Source organism: Mus pahari, chromosome 9, assembly GCF_900095145.1.
Source record: "Mus pahari chromosome 9, PAHARI_EIJ_v1.1, whole genome shotgun sequence".
Taxonomy (NCBI): domain Eukaryota; kingdom Metazoa; phylum Chordata; class Mammalia; order Rodentia; family Muridae; genus Mus; species Mus pahari.
The window spans coordinates 50015015-50035611 of record NC_034598.1 but is presented as its reverse complement, the minus strand read 5'-3'; the positions used below and the strand labels follow the sequence as shown (position 1 = coordinate 50035611).

The 20597-nt window shown below is 54.0% G+C and overlaps 1 protein-coding gene across 3 annotated transcripts; it reads left to right on the top strand.

The window, feature by feature from the left end:
- Positions 1-2660: 2660 nt before the first annotated feature.
- Positions 2661-20303, top strand: Agap2 (ArfGAP with GTPase domain, ankyrin repeat and PH domain 2). Of its 3 annotated transcripts, XM_021204418.2 has the most exons (19): positions 6110-7983; positions 9574-9632; positions 10169-10256; positions 10412-10497; positions 10646-10793; positions 12222-12356; positions 12662-12771; positions 13982-14140; positions 14316-14402; positions 14489-14593; positions 14973-15135; positions 15297-15416; positions 16299-16427; positions 17283-17342; positions 17570-17718; positions 17818-17908; positions 18025-18247; positions 18343-18598; positions 18720-20303. In XM_021204418.2, exons 1-19 carry the CDS (start codon positions 6834-6836, stop codon positions 18960-18962), a joined length of 3561 nt encoding a protein of 1186 aa, XP_021060077.1. In that variant the 5' UTR covers positions 6110-6833; the 3' UTR covers positions 18963-20303. The 3 variants fall into 3 exon arrangements, with proteins under 3 accessions (XP_021060080.1, XP_021060079.1, XP_021060077.1); XM_021204421.2 differs by lacking the exons at positions 6110-7983; positions 17283-17342 and adding an exon at positions 2661-2835; XM_021204420.2 differs by lacking the exon at positions 17283-17342 and having other exon boundaries at positions 6109-7983.
- Positions 20304-20597: the final 294 nt, after the last annotated feature.

The following is a 20597-nucleotide window of genomic DNA, read 5'->3' as shown; positions in this document are numbered from 1 at the left end:
AGAAATCCGCCTGCCTCTGCCTCCCAAGTGTTGGGATTAAAGGCGACAAAATAAATTTTAAATTAACTAAATACTGACCAGGCAGCAGTGTCACAAGCCTTCAGTCCCAGTACTCTAGAGGCAGAGGCAGTGTGATTTTGAGGCCAGCTTGGTCTACAGAGTAAATTTCAGGACAGCCAGGGCTGCACAAGGAAACCTTGTCTTCAAAAAATAAAAATAAAATAAAAAATAAAAATAAATACTTCTAAAATAGTTTTCTAAAGGAGATATGCATAAGAAAATAATTGGCTATCTCCAGACAGGTTTGGATGAAACAAAATACTTAGGAGATGTCTCAGTGGTTAAAGTGCCTGCTGTGTGGCGTGAGGACCAGAGATTAAATTCTAGAGTGTACATAAAAGTCAAGTAGAGGAGAGATGGCTCAGTGGATAAGAGCACTGTCTGCTCTTCCAGAGGTCCTGAGTTCAATTCCCAGCAACCACATGGTGGTTCACAACCATCTGTAAAAAGACATGGTGCCTTCTTCTGCAGGCAGAACACTGTATACATAATAAATAAATCTTAAAGAAAGAAAAGAGGCAAGTAAGTGTGTCTGCTGCCTGTGGCTCTCTAGCACTGAGGGTGGAGACAGAGGTCTTCACTGCAGATTGGCTAGCTAGCAAGCCCTGGGCTTGCTGAGAGACTCTGCCTCAATAAATAAATTGGAGGGCAATTAAGGAAGACAATGTCACCTCTGGACTAACCCACACAAAGGCACACGAGTACATGTCCTTCCATGGCACATCCTGTGATCGGTAGTTTTAACTGTGTTGTCACAGTTTAGAATCATTTGGGAAGAGAGTCTCCATGAGGGATTCTGTTAATGTTGGGTTGGGTTATGGGCCCATCTTAATTAATTAATATGGGAAGAAGCAGTCCACTGTGGGTGGCCCCACTCCCTAGGCAGGAAGTCACGAACTGTATAAGAGCATATGCGCATATATACATTCAGTTCTCTCTGCTCTTGATTATGGATGTAGTGTGACCTCCTGTTTGAAGTTCCTGGCTTGACTATAAACTGAGAATTGTAAGCTGAAACAAACCCTTCTTGACTAATTTGCTTTTTGACAGAGTATTGTATCACAGTAAGAGAAATGAAACCAGAACGCATGGGAACACACATGCCTGTGAACACCATACACACATACACATTCCAAGAATAATACTTACTGGGCCAAACTACCAATTACCCATGACCCCAAACTTGCTTTATCTCTGTTTTCTCCTTCAATTGCTCATTCTTCTTCTATTTCAGGTCGCAAATCGAGGGCAGAGCAATGGTACCGAGTTACGAGTTGGCAAGTACCTCACTTGTGTGTGTCTCAAATTACAAGTATAATTAGATCTTTGTTCACCTTTGATTGACCTTTCTGAACAATAGTTTCCACTTCTTCATGATAGTGATAAATTATCCCACCCTTTGGGCTTGTTGTGAATATATATGAAAGTATGTTGCAAATGATTACATGTTACACACATGCCAATTACTGTGCTAGAAACTGTACTTGAAGCACATAGTTTTGTCGGGTTATAGGTTATTTTCTCCCCTATAACTCATTCACCCCATAACTACTTGGAACTTTTATGGTTATAGTGAGTAGCTGACTAAGGGAAGTCTTTAGAAATGTGTAGAGAGATGGGTAACTGGGGCCCAAACCCTTGATGTTTAGAAGTGTGAGCCTTATCTTTAATGCTGAGCTCTTTCTCCAGCACATGTAGGCCTCTGTGGTGACAGATCAAGTAGTTGTATATGGATTTCTGTGTTTTTCTTTATAAGAGATTTATTTATTTATTTATTTATTTATTTATTTATTTATTTATTATATGTAAGTACACTGTAGCTGTCTTCAGACACTTTTTCTTCTCTCTCTGGCCCCACTCACTCTGGCCCAAAGATTTGTTTACACTGTAGTTGTCTTCAGACACCCCAGAAGGAGCCGGGCGTGGTGGCGCATGCCTTTAGTCCCAGCACTCGGGAGGCAGAGACAGGCGGATTTCTGAGTTCGAGGCCAGCCTGGTCTACAGAGTGAGTTCCAGGACAGACAGGGCTATACAGAGAAACCCTGTCTCGAAAAAACAAGAACAAAGAAAAAAAACAGACACCCCAGAAGAGGGCATCAGATCTCATTACAGATAGTTGTGAGCCACCATGTGTTTTCTGGGATTTGAACTCAGGACCTTTAGAAGAGCAGACCGTACTCTTACCATCTCTCCAGCCCTGATGTATGAGTTTCTTTAAGATAAATTTGCAAATCAAGAGTATGGATCCTACCTGAAATTCTACTGGCCACATTCTCCCAGAATCCACGCCCATCTTAATTTGCTACCTCCCACTGAGTCCGTGGGAACACTTATTAAGGTTGCTCCATTCACCTGACTGTGCAATCATAACCAGGGATGGCTGTCAGAGCTGAAGGGCCAACGCTAGAGGGGGCAGGAGGTGTAAGAGGTAGCATAGTGTGGGCTGTGGGTGTGAAGCTCACCAGTCAGGAAGTGAGGCCGACAGACGGAAGAGCGGGCAGGGTCAAGGAGTTCTGGGGCACAGCAGAAGGGGCCTTCTGAAGTTTGGGGGCTGCGGGGTCATGGGCTTCAGAACCATAGGTGGTTGGTAGTCTAGCAAGGCAAGTCTGCGCAACATGCATGCCCAGAGGCAGTTGGCTATAGCCACAGTAAGGGCAGAAGTCAGGCGACATGAGGTGGCCAAGCAAGCTCTGAGCCGACTCAGGAAGCTGGCAGAGAGAGTGAGTGACCCTGAACTCCAAGCTGCCATCCAGGCCACGCTGGACAGCATACGAGGTAAGAGATGCATCATCCCCCAACTTGGCTGCTTTGGGGACCAGAACAGGACACGGAAATGCTTAGCCGTGTCTTAACATAGTTTCTGGCTGTCCAGGCATCGACTTCCTAGTTCTTGAGATAGAGCTGGGGATTGGGAAGAAGATGTGGGGGTATTATTATTCCTCTTTCCAAAGCCCGACCCTGAACAAACCGTGGGTCACTGTGGAACTGACCTTCTTGGCAGCAGAGAGTGGACACACACTGGGGAGACGGACCCGATCGATGGAGTCCCTGTCTGAGGAGATCTGAACAGGAAGCGGTCGGGGCAGAAGGTTCTGGGACTCGATAATGTGTTCATTCCCAGGACCCACAAAAGATCAGTGACCTCTTGTTCTCCAGCTGTAGAGAAACACACACAGAGAAGGGGGTGGGGGTGGGGTTGATACACCACAGAGGACATCAGGTTCCTAGACACACTAACTCTGAAGACTCCACACTTCACACAGCCGCAGTTTAACAAGGACCCCAGGACTTGCCTCAGTCCCCCTCCTTCTGTCTCCCCTTCTTGTCTTCCCCTTGGGTTCCTTCCGTTCTACCTCCTTAGTGCCATTAGAGTAACTGATGACAACACTGGGAGGAAGTGCTGTCATGGCAACAGCATCCGCCACATCCTCCTGCCCACTGTAGCCTTGGATCCTGTGCTGGGGCCCTGCAAGTCTGTTCTCCATCTACAAGGCCCAGCACTGAGGAACTGGGGGGCTGTTACACTCTACCCATTTCTGGATTCCCAAGAAGCTGGCTTTTTGCTTGTGAATTGTGTCAGGAAAAAGGAAGCCCATCCTCCATCAGACCCTGATCGTTCAGTTATCAGGCCTCTCTGCTCCCAGCTATTTCTTTGGGAAGGGAGTGTCAAAACAAACAAACAAACAAACAAACAAACACTTTCTATCCAAGACACCTTCTGACACCAGGGCACAATTTGGAGGCAGGCTTGGTTGATTTAGGTTTTAGTGGGATAGTTTCCAGGCCTCTGTCTTCTCCTTACCCTTCTAAAGCTAGCGTCTCTTTCAGCTCCTGAACACAAGCCTCTGACAGGAAATACACTTGGCATCTTCCCTGATAGCCACAGTGATAAGAACGCGAGCCCTAGGGACGCTGGTCCACAGGACTGCCTAGGGGGAAACTCTAGATTTCTACTTTGTCTGGAACAGCGTGGGGTTGGGACCAGGCAAAGGAATTCTCTTAGTCCTAGAAAGGGGGGGGGGCTAGTGTGATGGGGGCACCCCAGGATCCCTAGCACCATAATCTCACAACTTACGAAAATGGAGCGAGACCAGGGTTCTAGAGCAGCCTCGATTACAGAGCAAGTCCTAGACTCAGCTATCCAGAAAGAAAGAACGGAAGGAAGGAAGGAAGGAAGGAAGGAAGGAGGAAGGAGGAAGGAGGGTAGGGAGAGCGTGGAGGCTGATAGACCTTTCTCTGTACCTTTGTGTGTGGCGTGTGTTGCTGGGGATAAGACCTAGGGCCCCAGGCCTCCGATCGTGCCAGGCAGTGCTCTACCAGTCTTTTTTTGTTTTTTATTGTTGTTTTTGTTTTGAATTTGAGTTTGGGTCCTGCTAGGTCTCAGGCTACCCTTGGACTCGCTGTGTAGCTCAGGCTGTCCTTAAAACTTTGAGCTATCCTCCTGCCTCAGCTTCCTCAAAAGAGTACACCACCTGGCGGGGGTTGTGCTCCTCCTAATTAACTTGTTCTCTTCTGAGACAGACTTCTGTTCACAGTAAATATTAAGGAGAACTGAGACCACTCCACCCCCAAATACTAAAAAGCTAACAATTCCCATTTATGAAATTGTCTCCTTCGTGGAAAAATTAGGGTGGGTCTCCTGCCCTGAGGATGTTTGATGGGCAGTCCCAAAAAAAAAAAAAAAAAAAAAAAAAAAAAAAAAAAAAGCATTGACCTCAAAGATGGGATCTGGGAGAGAGTGGATATGGGTCTTTGTAGAACAAAAGGACTCCCCGCATCCCGGTTCAGCCCCCAACCCTTACCCCCTACCAGGCCGAAGAACACGGTGCTGGCTCCTGCCTCCAAGAGCCGCCCACGGCAGCACTTATTATAGTCTGGGCTGCGACAAGAGGGTGGGACGCCAAATCAAAGTACCGCTGAGACTCTCCAGATTCCGGGCAAGGGTCTCCAAGGTTTCAAGGAGATCTTCTTCCTTCCAGCACCCCCTCCTCCCTCCATGGGGTCTCAGTCTCTCTTCTGCAAGGGCTTAACTGCTCATATTTCTCTGCCCCTCTGGAGGACAAAGCCTTGAACTCTAAAGCCCCCAAAGGGGTGGGGACACAGCACAAATGGTGTCCATTCGCTCTGTCGTCCCCCCCCCCCCCACACACCTGCTGTAAGAACCGAGCTACATAGACCTCTGGACACTGAATTGTAACACCTAAAAGGCTGGCTCCCGCTGGCTCGTCTGAGGGGGTTCCTTGTGTCCAGGGAGCAAATTCTGCACCGCCACCCCCCCCCCGCAGGTGGGTATCCAGGTGTGAGAGTAAGGCCTTCACTAACCAGCATCCCCTGATTGGTCTCCCACCCATCCTACACACTGATCCCTCCTCTCCGCTTATTCCTGCTGCTGCTTCGGAGGCACTCTTGGAGCTACGGTTGCTATGGAGACTAGATGCATTTTGGAATAGGGGGGGTGTCAGTCGGTAGATGTATTTCTTCCTCCTTGAGCTGGGCCTTTGACTCATGCTGCTGATTGGGCTCAGAAGCCCTCAAGCTTCTCCCCTCCAGAGGCAACCCCCCCCTTCCTACCCTTCTAAGTTCCTTGTTTGTCCCCATCCCTGGGGACACTTTCCAAGTTCACTTTGGGACAATGAGTTCAGGGCGCAGTTCAAGTACTCAGTATGGGGTGGGAGCGGGGTGGGAGAGGGAGCTGGGTGATGAGAAGGGAGACTCATCCAGGTACCCTGCGAGGGGAAGGGGAAAGGTCCTGGGAAGGGATAGCCCATTTCAGCTTCCCCAGAATTGACGGGGACCAAAAGAGTTCTCTCTGTTCCTGTACCTGTCCAGCCAATAGTTCAGTTTTTTTACCTTTGTCCCTAAATGTCACAGTCACATTCGTGTCCCCTAACCTTGGTGTGAGAAATGAGGGGGCTAGGTAGTTGGTGGAGGTGACTCCAGTACCAGGAAATCCAGTCCAGGTTTTGGGAGGGAAATCCAGTCCTGGATTTTGTACCGCCCTAGCAGACAGCGGTGGGGGGGGGAGAGATGGGGTGGGGGGGCCCGCGGGCCGCCTCCTCTTCAATGTGAGGGGAGCGCCCGGACACAACGCGCATCCGGACGGAGCCGATCCCGGGCGAACACCCCCCCCCCGCGACTCTTCTCCAGGATCCACGCCCCTCCCCTCCCAGACCCCAGACCCGTGGGTTCCTACCTCCTCCTGTTCCCTCTTTCCTCCCTCACCGCCTCCAATAGCATCCCTAGCATCCTCCCCGTGCTCCTGCGAATCCCCCGCACAGACAGCCCCACTAGTCTCCTACCCTCAAGATCCCCCTTTCCCACTGCATCCGCGGCCTCTGCCCATTGAGTCCGCATTCCCGCCCCTGCCTTCCCCTCACCCAAGCTTCTCCCCCAGCCCCCTGTCCCCTTTTCTACCCTCTTTTCCTTCATCCCCATTTGCCCCCACTACTGTCCTCTCCACCCTCCGCCCATCTCAACGCCCCCACCCAGACCGGGGTGCACGATCCGGCGCGCCTCCCTGGAGAAGCACCAAGGTCCCGGGGCTCCAAGGGGGTGGGGGCGCAGGGCGGGGAGCATGGGGAGGGGACGCCCCATGTGATGGGAGGGGGGCGCAAGAGGAGGCGGCGGAGGCGGCGGCGACAGCGGAGCCGGGCCGGGGGCTCAGAGGGGTCCGGGGGCTGGGGGCAGCGAGCAGGGCGGCCCCATGGCCGGGCCCCCCTGAGGCAGACCCGGGGAGTCCCCTCCCCTCCCCAGCTCGGGGGTCTCCGGGCCCCATGAGCCGGGGCGCGGGCGCGCTTCAGCGCCGGACAACGACCTACCTCATCTCGCTGACCCTGGTCAAGCTCGAGTCGGTACCTCCGCCGCCGCCTTCTCCATCTGCAGCCGCAGCCGGCGCCCCCGGGGCCAGAGGCTCCGAGCCCCGAGATCCTGGCAGCCCCCGAGGCGCGGAGGAACCCGGCAAGAAGCGGCACGAGCGTCTCTTCCACCGGCAGGATGCGCTGTGGATCAGTACCAGCAGCGCGGGCACCGGGGGCGCGGAGCCCCCTGCGCTGTCCCCGGCTCCGGCCAGTCCGGCTCGCCCAGTCTCCCCGGCTCCGGGCCGCCGACTGTCCCTATGGGCCGCCCCTCCGGGACCCCCGCTCGCCGGGGGGCTGAGCCCGGACTCCAAGCCGGGAGGCGCCCCCTCTTCCTCCCGGCGCCCTCTACTCAGCAGCCCGAGCTGGGGGGGTCCGGAACCTGAAGGCCGGACGGGTGGCGGAGTCCCGGGCTCGTCCTCCCCGCATCCTGGCACCGGTAGCCGAAGGCTCAAGGTGGCGCCTCCTCCACCAGCTCCCAAGCCTTTCAAGACCGTGACCACTAGTGGAGCCAAAGCCGGCGGGGGCAAGGGCGCAGGCAGCCGCCTGTCATGGCCCGAAAGCGAGGGCAAACCCAGGGTCAAGGGGTCAAAGAGCACCGCCGGGACAGGAGCTTCTGCCGCTGCGGCCGGCGGGGGAGGGAGCGCTGCAGTCACGACCTCTGGTGGGGTCGGGGCTGGGGCTGGAGCCAGAGGGAAGTTGTCCCCTCGGAAAGGCAAGAGTAAGACCTTGGACAATAGTGACTTACACCCAGGACCCAGTGCCGGCTCTCCTCCGCTCACCGTGCCAGCAATCCCAGTTCCAGCCACTTCTGTCACTGCCGCCTCCACGCAGCCCCTCGGGCCTGCACCCCCTATCACTTTGGAGCCACCAGCTCCAGGGCTGAAAAGGGGCCGGGAAGGCGGCCGAGCGTCCACTCGTGACCGCAAGATGCTCAAGTTTATCAGCGGTATCTTCACCAAGAGCACAGGAGGGCCTCCCGGTCCAGGGCCCCTTCCCGGACCCCAAGGCTTGTCTTCCAGCAGCGGGTCCAGGGAGCTGCTGGGCGCAGAACTACGCGCCTCCCCTAGTGAGTAGGGAGGGTCAGGGCCTGAGACACCTGATTGCTTACTTGGGATGAGGGGACGCTGTGCAAGAATGAGGGGCGGGCGGCTTTTCTTTTGGGTGGATGGAGGAGGCAGGCTCCTCTACCAAAGGATGGGGCCAAGGATAGGAAGAGGTCCTGAAGCCGGGAGACTGAGATGGGTGTTTTCTGAGCCAGTCTGTGCTTTCCTGGAGATGATGGCCTTGTTGATGCCAACTGTAGGAAATCCTCCCACAGAAGCCTCAGGCCCCAATACCAGCCCTGGTTGGATTCTGCAAACAAGGCAATAGGGGCTTTGCTTGTGTTGGAGGGACGTTGGCGGTGCAGGGATTGTGGAAGCCTCAGTTTCCCCTGAGTAGCTGGCACAGGTGGTGTGGCAGTGACCTTGCAGGAGGCTCCTCGCCAGAGACAGGTCTCCTGGGTTGACAGCGGGCTGGTTGCTTTTCCACGCACTGAAGGTGGATTGGGCGGTTCTTGAGCGAGCGGGGGCTGGAACGTGCAGATTTAAATGTGAACTGAGAGGGGGCAGATAGGAAGCCTGGCTTCCCGCACTACCCACCCCCGCCCCACAGCGGCGCCGAAACCCGCCCGGGGCTGACCCCGGAGTGAGGCAGGGGGCGGAGCTGCCGCTAAGACAATTCTTATCCTAGGAGATTTGGGAGGCCATACAAGGAGGTCGCCTTATTTATTTAATTTTCCTCCCGAGGGGTGCCTTTATTATTATTTTCTAACTGGTAGAGACAGGCGCGTTGGGAGAGTGGGGTGCGACCGACGACTCGGTTCCGCTCACATTCCCCGGAGGGGAGGCGGGTCTGGAAGCGGGGGCGGCCCCGGGGGTTTGGCTTCTGAGCGGGTGGGAGCAGATGGCTCCGGATCCCCGAGTTCCCGCCGCAGCTGCGGCGCCCCGGGAACGTCCGGCCAGTGTCAGGCGCGGGGGCTGGACCCGGCGGGCGCAAGGAGAATCTTGTCTCCCTAGGCCTGTGGTTTCTCTCTGCTTGGGGATGAAGCGTTACCCCACCTTTCTTTCGGAGGCCATGGAGGTCTAGGCAGAGGAAAACCTAAGTTTTGTCCCCCTTGGGCAATGGACAGGGGTTAGAACTACTTGTGCCACTGACCTTGAAAAAGGGCAGGGAAGCCCTCACCTATTTTCTGTGAAACAGTAGTGTAAGAAGACCCATTTCATTCTGGGACCCAGGCCTTCCCTCTTGGATCTGCTCCAAGATGGTGGGGGGGGGGGAGGATGAGGGGGGACTCTATTCTCTGTAGAGTAGGGAAACCATTGCTAGTGAAGTCCTGGTCGGGTCTGGGGCAAGGACCCACGTTTGGGGATGTGTTTAAGGGAGATGCCAACTGAAGTATTTTTGTCTTGCTAGCTCTGTTGCTAAGCAACCACTGAGTGGTAGCAACAGCTGTGGGGAGAGCGGCTGGGATGGGAGGACTGGGGACCACTCAGACCTGAGCCGCTGCGGGCAGGGTCCTCACTCAGGGTTAGGTGAGCCCCTCAGGAAAGAGTGGCAGAGGACGGGGTCTTCCTAGCCCAGACTCTCCCTTCTTACTGTAGCTTTCCCTTTCCAGAGGCTGTGGTCAATAGCCAGGAATGGACTTTGAGCCGATCAATTCCCGAACTGCGCCTGGTAGGTAGCCCAGTCTCTTGGCTTGCAGGGAAGGTTTACCTCTCCCAGGAACTCTTAATTCTCTTGCTTCGCTTCGCCTTGTTCCTCTCGGTGAAACCAAGAATTTTTTTTGAGTTTAGTATCAGAGCAGTATTGAGGGATCTGCTCCATACATATTCACAGCTTCTCTAGTCACTTTCCGGCTTCTCGTTTCTAGCTTAAAAAACAAAACAAACAAACAAAACCTCTTGGTGTTCTGTTGCCTAGAACTGGGCAAATGCAGTTAAATCCTAGACCTAAACTAAGCCTTGCTACACAAACATGTTTAATGTGTTATTAAGCAACACACACAGCAAACTAGGCATTGCTCAGTTTGTGGCCTGCTTCAGCCCTGGAGCCATTTCTTACCATGGCATGCCCCACTCTTATCAGTTGACTGGAAGACCTGAAGATCCTTTGATGGCTTGACACTGCCCAGTCCCTGGTCATGAACAGATCCAGCCAGCGTCTTGCCCTTTGGTAACTCCTACTGTCTCTGTGCCACGTATCTCCTCTAGGGTGTGCTGGGTGATGTCAGGAGTGGGAAGTCGTCCCTCATCCATAGATTCCTCACGGGTTCATACCAGGTTCTGGAGAAGACGGAGAGTAAGTACTCGGGAGCCACAGTAAGCTAAGGCTGGATGCTAGTGCCTGGGCAGGTACCATGATGGCACTCTAGGCCCAAGCAAGAGCTGAGGTTCAGGGACTGTGAGGAGGTCTGGCGAGTGGCCCTCTGACCCATTAAACTTCTTCTGGGGCAGGTGAGCAGTACAAGAAGGAGATGCTAGTGGATGGGCAGACCCATCTGGTGCTGATCCGAGAGGAAGCAGGGGCACCCGATGCCAAGGTGAGGCACGGAGGCAGTGGCGACAGCAGGCTGGCTAGGGTCAGTATTGGACACAGAAGCATTCGTACTGGCTTGCTAGGAGATCCTGAATGGTACCCAGAGGGAGTGGGCCTGTGTGACCTCTCTTTGCTTTCTCATCCCCTGCAAGTTCTCAGGCTGGGCAGATGCTGTGATCTTCGTCTTCAGCCTGGAGGATGAGAACAGCTTCCAGGCTGTGAGCCGGCTCCATGGGCAGCTGAGCTCCCTCCGGGGGGAGGGGCGAGGAGGTCTGGCCCTGGCTCTGGTTGGGACCCAAGGTAAGGAGAGGACCTGGAAGCCCTGCCTGAGGAGGGTGAAGGGTAGATAAGTACTGCCCACCGTGATTGATAATTTGGAAGGTGTTTGGCTGCCTATTTGGATTCCAGCATCCCTCTAGAGGGAGCCTGATGCCCAAATAAGGAAGTAATGAACAAACTCCCCAAGGTCTGAGAAGGGAGGACAGCCTGAGAGGGCAGGACAGCTGTAATGGCCGTCTCTGTTCCCCTCTGGAAATGTTACCTACCCCTGTGTTCACATTGCCATTTCTGACGACACTACCGTGGAGCACACAGAAAATGTCAAGTCCTAGTGTGGATAGAAAGCCTTTCCCTTCAGCTGGGTCAGGCTGACACTGTTTAAGAGAAATTTCTCTGCAAACGAGGAACTACGGCGGAAACCAGATGAGCAGAAGACTTTGAGTGCTCCTAGCATTTGGGCTGTCACTAGCCAGCTCTGCCCGGCTGGCAGGCCGCTCCGTGTGGCCGCACATGCCGCTGCAGGCACAGGCCTCCACCTGTCTCTTGCCTCCTGGTTTCTGACTGGAGAAGGAGCAGCTACCTCTCCATGTTCTCCCTCAGGTTCAGGATGGGATGTTTATCACCTGTGAGCCTCAGCTATCATCAGGAAACTCCAACTCAACCTCCGGAATTTTGCCTGGAAACACACACATACACACAGAGACATACACACAAACAAACACACACACACCACACACATGGGAGGGACAGACAGACATACACATACATACAAACAGAAACACACACACATACCACACATATGGGGGGAGACAGACAGACATACACATACAAAGAGAAACACACACACATACCACACACATGGGAGGACAGACAGACATACACATACACACAAAAAGAACAGAAAGACACACTCACATGGGGGGGACATACATACATACATACATACATATATATATATATGCACACAAACAGAAACACATGCACACACACACCACACACATGGCAGGGAAGACAGACAGACATACACATACACATAAAAAGGACAGAAAGACACACTCACATGGGGGGGACATACATACATACACATACACACAAACAGAAACACACACACACGGAACAGACAGACATACATAGACACACAAACAGAAAGACACACACACACACCACACATGTGGGGGACAGACAGACATATACACATACACAAACAGAAACTCACATACAGAGAGAGACACAGACAGACAGACAGACAGACAGAGACCAACCTAACTTGGGCTTGGCCCAGAACTCACAAAGGGGCGTGGACACTGTCAGTCCACTTGAGTACAGATGGTCTCCCACACTCTAACTCTGGGAGGTCTAGCCTGGGCTCCACACATGTGACCGAGGGAATCAGGAACAGAGAAGGAAGGGTACGATGTCACCAGCCCTGCCCCTTTCCTGTCCTCCCAGACAGGATCAGTGCGTCGTCTCCTCGAGTGGTGGGCGATGCTCGAGCCAGGGCTCTGTGCACGGACATGAAGCGCTGCAGCTACTACGAGACCTGCGCAACCTATGGGCTCAATGTGGACCGGGTCTTCCAGGAGGGTGAGCAAGCATGGGAGTCTCCATGTGTGATCGGGAAATCGAGAGAGCCTGATATCCTGGAGACCCAGAATCCAGTTCTGTGTTTCCCAGTGACAGGAAATTGGCCTCTGGGAGGGATGAGGGGTCTGGGAACCTATAGAGAGTTGTATTAATTTACAGATGCTTTCTGGGCTGGAGAAACAGTCTAGGCATAGATAGGCTCTGGTGACAAGGAAGTCGGAGCTATTTTACGGCCTGGGTACTTCTCAGAGATGGCCGTGGGCATCTGTCCAGCTCATGACTCCTCCAATTCCCTGTCCCTTCAGTGGCCCAGAAGGTGGTGACCTTGCGCAAACAACAACAACTCCTGGCTGCTTGCAAATCCCTGCCTAGCTCACCGAGTCATTCAGCTGCTTCTACTCCTGTAGCCGGGCAGGTGAGTTGGGGTATCTGGGACTGATACCAAATTCAGAAGTGAGGAAATGGGTGGGATTAGAAAGTAATATTGAGGGCTGGCGAGATGGCTCAGCAGGTAAGAGCACACTGACTGCTCTCCCAACGGTCCTGAGTTCAAATCCCAACAACCACATGGTAGCTCACAACCACCCGTAATGAGGTCTGACGCCCTCTTCTGGTGTGTCTGAAGACAGCAGCAGTGTACTTAATAAATAAATCTTTGGGTAGGGACTGAACGAGTGGAGTTGACCAGAGCGAGTGAGCGAGGCCGACCAGAGAGAGCAGAGGTCCTAAAATTCAATTCCCAACAACCACATGAAGGCTCACAACCATCTGTACAGATACAGTGTACTCATATACATAAAATAAATAAATAAATCTTTAAAAAAGAAAAAAAGAAGAAAGAAAGAAAGAAAGAAAGAAAGAAAGAAAGAAAGAAAGAAAGAAAGAAAGAAAGAAAGAAAGAAAGTAACATTGAGGCCAGGCAGTGGTGGCACATGCCTTTAATCCCAGCATGTAGGAAGCAGAGGCAGACGGGTCTCTGAGTTCAAGGCCAAAAGTGTGAGCTCCAGGACAGCCAGGGCTACATAGAGAAACAACTTCTTGAAAAACCAAAACCAAGAAAGAAAGTAGCATCGAACCGGAAATCAGCCAGGCTTGAGGTGCCAATTACAAAGTCTAAGCAAGTCAGCTTCCCTCCTCAGGCTTCCTCAGGCTTTCTGCACTGTTGCATGGCATGATACTCAGGAGGTCAAACTTCACAAAACTTAAAGCAGTGTGGCAGTGCTCAGGGAGATTTGTATTGTTGATGCCAGCAGGAATAAGTAATGATGTAATGGTGATGGTAGGGAGTGATGTCAGCAGGAATGAGTAATGATGTAATGGTGATGGTAGGGAATGATCTCAGCAGGAATGAGTAATGATGTAATGGTGATGGTAGGGAATGATGTCAGCAGGAACGAGTAATGATGTAATGGTGATGGTAGGGAGTGATGTCAGCAGGAATGAGTAATGATGTAATGGTGATAGTAGGGAATGATCTCAGCAGGAATGAGTAATGATGTAATGGTGATGGTAGGGAATGATGTCAGCATGATGACTAATGATGTAATGGTCATGGTAAGCAATGATGTCAACTTAGCTTGGTGGGCACCGATGTTAGCTCTGCTGACTCCTCCATGTACCTCCAGGCTAGTAACGGGGGCCACACTAGCGACTACTCTTCTTCCCTCCCATCCTCACCCAACGTTGGACACCGGGAGCTCCGAGCTGAGGCAGCTGCGGTGGCTGGGTTGAGTACCCCAGGATCCTTACACAGAGCAGCCAAGCGGCGGACCAGCCTTTTTGCGGTATCAACCATGCTAACCCCTTTTCCCTTTCCTGTTGCCAATCCCCTTTTCCTTCTGTCCCATTGCCTTCCTGTCAATCTGTAGCTGCCAGACCTCTCTGTTGGGATCTTCCTCTTCGCTGTCCTGCCATCTTATATCCTCCCCATCCTCTGGCTAATTCCAGTTATCATTCCAGAACCGTCGGGGCAGTGATTCTGAAAAGCGGAGCTTAGACAGCCGGGGAGAGACAACAGGGAGTGGGCGAGCCATCCCCATCAAACAGGTAAAAGGTTCGGGAGCTGGAGAAAGGTTCAAAGCAGCCGTCCTTAGCTGGCTTTTCCCCAACACATCTTCTGTCCTGTTCCCCAGAGCTTCCTGCTAAAGCGAAGTGGCAATTCCTTGAACAAAGAATGGAAGAAGAAATATGTGACCTTGTCCAGCAATGGCTTTCTACTCTACCACCCCAGCATTAATGTGAGTAGTGGAGACGGTCACACTGGGAAACCCTGATGTATGTTCAGTTCTTTATATGTCTCTGACTAGTCCTCAGCTCTAGGAAGCTTTAGTCCGGGACTCTTAGGGTTGTGAAGCAAGTTTGGAGCCCACCACCTGTCTATGCTGGGGAGGCTGATTCATTGCCCCCACTGTAGTCTGGTGGGACAGTACCAAGGGTGAGCCTGTCACTGTTCCGTCATTCAGAGAGTGTCTCCAGGCCAAGTCTGACAGGACTACTCCCCCACACATTCTTCCCAACCCAGTCAGCTCGCAAGGCTCCTCTCTACCCCATATTACTACCTAATGTTCAGTACTCCAAAAGACCAGAGACCCACAGCCCAGCCCTGTACCTCCATAGGACTACATCCACAGTACACATGGCAAAGAAATGGACTTGTTACGAACAACGGTCAAAGTCCCAGGCAAGCGGCCCCCAAGGGCTATCTCTGCTTTCGGCCCCTCAGCCAGCATCAATGGGTTGGTCAAGGATATGAGCACCGTCCAGATGGGTGAAGGCCCTGGTAAGTGGGGTCCATGACAAGGGGGCAGGGAAGGAGGCAGGGACAGAAGAGAGCAGTGGGGAGATGGAGGAGTTGGCACTACACTTGCTGTGTTGGGTGGGGGTTGATAGAGGGTAGGGAGATATGTTCACTGACAGCTCCTTTCCATCTTTTTCCCACAGAGGCCTCTACTCCCATGCCAAGCCCCAGCCCGAGCCCCAGTTCCCTGCAGCTTCCAACAGACCAGACATCCAAGCACCTCTTGAAGCCAGACCGGAATTTGGCCCGTGCCCTTAGCACCGGTCAGTGTGACCTCCCTTCATCTACTGGCTTCCAGATCCAAATGGGATGTGTGTGTGTGTGTGTGTGTGGGGGGGGTGATGTAAGGTGGAGGTTTAGCGAGGGACCACAGGAATGTCAGTGAGTGGCACCAAGCTCATATGCCATGTCTCATGGCAGTGAGTCTGCCTGCCTGAGCTCAGGTTCCTGGTTTGACTTGACACGTGGGCAAGGTACTCCACCTGTTCCCACTTCAGCTTCCATCCTACAGGAAGTGTTTCCAAGGCAGTGGTTCTTAACCTGTGGGTCACAACCTCTATCTCCAAAGATATTTACATTACGATTCATGACAGTAGCAAAATTACAGTTATGAAGTAGCAACAAAAGTAATTTTGTGGTTGAGGGACAGCACAGCATGAGGAACTGTATTAAGGGGTCGCAGCATTGGGAAGGTTGAGAAAGTCTGTGTTAGTTTACAGATGGAGGACTTTGACCAGCACATAGTCAGCCATCAGTGTTTGAAATGTTTGAAATACACACACACACACACACACACACACACACACACACACACACATAAACAGGAAGTAAAACTGTGATAAATGTTCCTTGCAACAATGTATCCGGTCAAGATTATTATCCATATTTCAGGAGTGAAAAAACCAAGGCTCAGAATAACTTGCTCAGGGTTGGAGGCTAGTGAGCAGCACCCTTAATCACTGCGTACACATCTAATTTTGAAGTGCTCAGTCACCCGCCTGCCTTCTCGGGGATGATCCAGGGAGGCCTCCTGGATAGGGGCAGCTGTGGAGGGATGCCCTAAGATGCCAGTTAGTTCAGGGCAGGATACAAACTATAGGGGAGTCTATGGAAGGACAACTGAGGCACTGTGTCCCCTCCCTAAGACTGTACCCCATCTGGAGACCTGAGTCCCCTGAGTCGGGAACCCCCACCTTCGCCCATGGTGAAGAAGCAGAGGAGGAAGAAGCTGTCCACGCCTTCTAAGACTGAAGGCTCGGCTGTGCAGGCTGAAGGTGAGGCTGTGGTGGGTAGTTCCACTCCCACTCTAGACCCTTCCTCCCCTGTACCCGAACCCTTGATCTAGCTCTTGCAGAGCAGGATAAGTCCTGAGCTGAGTGCTTGACTCTCATTACCTCTGCACATAACTGTGTGGGAAGATGGATGGACAGCAACCAGCTTTTGTCCATCCAGTTCCCAGCCCTGTTCTTTTCCTGACCCCTAGTCCCTGCCCATGTCTACACTTCTGACCCCATCCTCTGCACCCACATCTAGTACTGCAGCCCCTGAACTCAGTGTTCCTACTGACTCCCCCAATCCCTACTCTCATTCTCACCTGTGAATGGCAGGTTCCTCCAAGAGCCCTTCACCACTGCTCGCTAAGACCCTCACCCCGACCTCCCACCCTGTTCTGCTGACTTCTGAGCCCCAGGGCCCCCATCCCAGCCTCCTGCCCCCTTTCCTGCTGTTCACACAAATTCTGACACCCCTTCCCCACAGAGAGCAGGTTTCTCTCTGGTCACAGTCCCTGCCCCCCTACCCTGTCCTCCGGGTGCTCGGACCCGGGTTCCAGACTTGCCTATTCTCACGGCTCTTGGCTTCCGCTCCACTCTGCTCTGGGGCCACTGACTTCAGTTCTGCTTTCTCTCCCCATCTGTCTGTCCTGCTTTGTCTCTGGCACTCTCTGTCACTGTCTGTCTGTCTGTCTCTCCATCTGCCTCCTTCTCTTCTCTTCTCCTCTCTCTCTCTCTCTCTCTCTCTCTCTCTCTCTCTCTCTCTCTCTCTNCTCTCTCTCTCTCTCTCTCTCTCTCTCTCTCTCTCTCTCTCGTTTGCTCTCTTCATTCTGTCTCTACTTCGCTTCGGGAAACCAGCCAAGCGCAAAATGTGGAAACTAAAATCCTTTGGTAGTTTAAGAAATATTTATAAAGCAGGTAACAAGTGGGAGCCGGGAGGGGTGCTCAGCTGGGGTGCAGAGGGGTGGGGGGCCCTGCCTCTCCCTGCATGTGCTTGGGCTTCCTGCTGTTTCCCACCCTCTGCTCCCCCTTCCTTCCACTGTCCCCTCTCCTAAGGGCTCCAAGGACATCAGGGAGGAAGGGTTTGGGGGAAGGCCTCCCACTTGAACTCTGCCCCTCATGACCTCTCCCATCCACCCACCCAGAGGAAAACTTTGAGTTCCTGATCGTGTCCAGCACTGGTCAGACGTGGCACTTTGAGGCAGCCAGCTTCGAGGAGCGGGATGCTTGGGTTCAGGCCATTGAGAGTCAGATCCTTGCCAGTCTGCAGTGCTGTGAGAGCAGCAAGGTCAAGGTAACCCATTTGACGCTATGGATGGAGGCTAGCAGGAGAGGCTGGGGGAAGGAAGGTCAGAGGTACGCGGTGCCCGCGCTAACTTCAACTCCTCTGCAGCTGCGCACTGACAGCCAAAGCGAAGCTGTGGCCATCCAGGCGATCCGCAACGCAAAGGGAAACTCGACCTGCGTGGACTGTGGAGCCCCCAGTGAGTGCGAGGGCACCCCTGAGGGAACTGGAGGGCGGGGTTCCAGAGAAAATATGGAGTTAGCTGCAGTTCGATGAATGATGGGATGTCTGTCTTACTGTTGCATCCTGTCCCAGACCCCACCTGGGCCAGTTTGAATCTGGGCGCCCTCATCTGCATCGAGTGTTCTGGCATCCACCGGAACCTGGGCACACACCTGTCCAGAGTGCGTTCGCTGGATTTGGATGACTGGCCGCGGGAGCTGACCCTGGTGCTGACGGCCATTGGCAACGACACGGCCAACCGCGTGTGGGAGAGCGACACTAGAGGCCGTGCCAAGCCTACGCGGGACTCTTCGCGGTAAGGATCGAGGATCAGCGTGAGGGTATACGATTCCTGGGAGGTCCGGATTAAAGGTCACTTATAACTCTTTAAATCGGTCCCTGGTGCTGCAGAGAGGAGCGTGAATCGTGGATTCGCGCCAAGTACGAGCAGTTGCTGTTCCTGGCGCCTCTGGGCACCACGGAGGAGCCGCTGGGCCGCCAACTATGGGCCGCTGTGGAGGCCCAGGACGTGGCCGCTGTTCTGCTGCTTCTGGCCCACGCGCGACATGGGCCGCTCGACACCAGCGTGGAGGACCCGCAGCTCCGCTCGCCGCTGCACTTGGCGGCAGAACTCGCCCACGTTGTCATTACACAGCTGCTGTTGTGGGTACGTGAGCGGAGAGGTAGGGAAAGGGAGCCTGGAGGTGGGCTTGGAGACGTCGGGTGGGTAACATATGGGTGGAGGTCCTCTGGATGGTTCGTGGTCACACGACCTTTTCCTCCTGCAGTATGGCGCAGACGTGGCGGCCCGCGATGCGCAAGGCCGCACGGCCCTGTTCTACGCCCGCCAGGCTGGCAGCCAGCTGTGTGCAGACATCCTTCTTCAGCACGGCTGCCCGGGAGAGGGCGGCAGCACAGCCACCACGCCCAGCGCGGCCACCACCCCCAGCATTACCGCCACGCCCAGCCCGAGGCGCCGGAGCAGCGCTGCCAGCTTGGGCCGCGTGGACACCACGATCGCGCTGGTATAGTTGCCCAGCAGCGGGATAGACACCCCCCACCCCCGCGCGGGCCGGGCACGACTACACCGGGTGGACCGTTGGACAGATGCACCCACTCACCTCTCCAGTCCGCACCCCGCCCCACGGGAGCACTTTCTACCCCCACGAGGGCACAGCCCCGCACGCCTCCCAGGAGACACAAACTCACCTCCCTCTCCCCACTGAGGCATGGAGACCCTAGCTCATCACGCCCCTACTTCACAGCTTCCTTACTTGGATTGCCCTGGGTCTACCTGCTGGGTGTTTGTAGGTGGGCACTCCCTTGCAGCTGTTCCGGGCTCCAAGGTGCTTGGACTTGCTGGCTTGTGCGCCCCCTAGGGGCGGGGAAAAGATCCAATCCTGCCTGCGTTCTACAATCCGGTGGCGGGAGCCGAATCCCAGGCTGGCTCCTGGGGCAACGCCACGCCAGAGGGAGGGGTTAGTTCGTGGAAGACTAGCCCTGAGACTTGGGACCAATTTGGGGACCCCACCCCTTCCATGCTAATCTCACTGCCCAGTGAGGGGGGAGGGCAGCGAGGGGCAGGACCCCTGCTGCCCATGGAGGTGGAGGGGTCCCCAACCCTTTCCGTGAAAGGGACCATGAGGAGTGGAAATCAGATATCCCCCCTCTACCTATCTTATGAATGGAAGCTAGAGAGCCAGGGGGAGCCGGGAGCCTGGGTCTTTCCCCTTACGATCTTGGGGTAGAGGGAGAAGGATTGGAACAGGAGGTGACTAGAGAGGGGCCTTGTAATTTATTGCTTTGTTCCCCAACATGGGGATGGGGTGGGTAGGGGCGAGGGGAGGGCATTTCAGGGTAGGGGAAGCCAGGGGTGGGCAGGGGTGGGGTGGGGTGGGGGTGCTCTCGGGTTGTGTCTGTGACCGTGACTGCGTACCTGTGACTGTGCAGCGCCCGTGGTGATCTGGGGTGGGGGCACCCCTACAACGGGACCCCTCCCCCATAATCCTTTCTGTCCAGCCCCTCTCTCCCTGGAGCAGCTCCAGGTCCGTTTTTTCTATCCTTTGCTCCCTCCCAGCCAGGGCTGAGAGGGTGTGTAGTGGCTGGGAGGATTTCAAGGTCCTGGCCCCCATCCCCAGAAAGGGAGAGGTGGTGTGGACCTCTTCTGGCCCAGCCCTGCCACCCTTAGTCAGCCTGGCTCTGGGCCGTCTGTGTCAGTGGTTTCCGGTCTTTTTTTTTTTTTTTTCCTGGCTAAAATATTTTGCAAAAGACCAGGTAATTGGGGAGTGGAGAGGGGGCAGGGGTTACCCCCTCACCTCCAAATCAGGTGGTGTGAATCTTAACAGCAATTAAAGAGCAAGTGATTTTGTCTAGGGGGTGAGATGCTGGTCTGTTATTCAACAGGCAGGTGAGGGTGTGGTCTCCATGTTGGGGATGGGAAAGGGTTAAGCAGAGGTCCTGGTTTCAGGGCTGGGGCTAAGATAGCGCCCATGGGCACAGAAGTAGTTCCAGCTTTGTACAACAACCCTGGGTTTATGAGGTAGGAGCAACAGTGAGAACCTGAGAGCAGATGTTAGACACACAATTGATGCTGAGCCTAGGAAGGAGTTGGAACCTGGTGTTGGGGAGTTGAGGACTGAGAGGTGGGGTTGTTGGGCACAATGGCC

Excerpts from the sequence above, each read along its gene's own strand:
- Agap2 (XM_021204418.2), top strand. The coding sequence starts at position 6,834 with ATGAGCCGGGGCGCGGGCGCGCTTCAGCGCCGGACAACGACCTACCTC. Across the intron at positions 10,794-12,221 it reads GGCTCTGGTTGGGACCCAAG|ACAGGATCAGTGCGTCGTCT; the intron begins GTAAGGAGAGGA and ends CTGTCCTCCCAG. Across the intron at positions 16,428-17,282 it reads CTCGGCTGTGCAGGCTGAAG|CCAAGCGCAAAATGTGGAAA; the intron begins GTGAGGCTGTGG and ends TCGGGAAACCAG.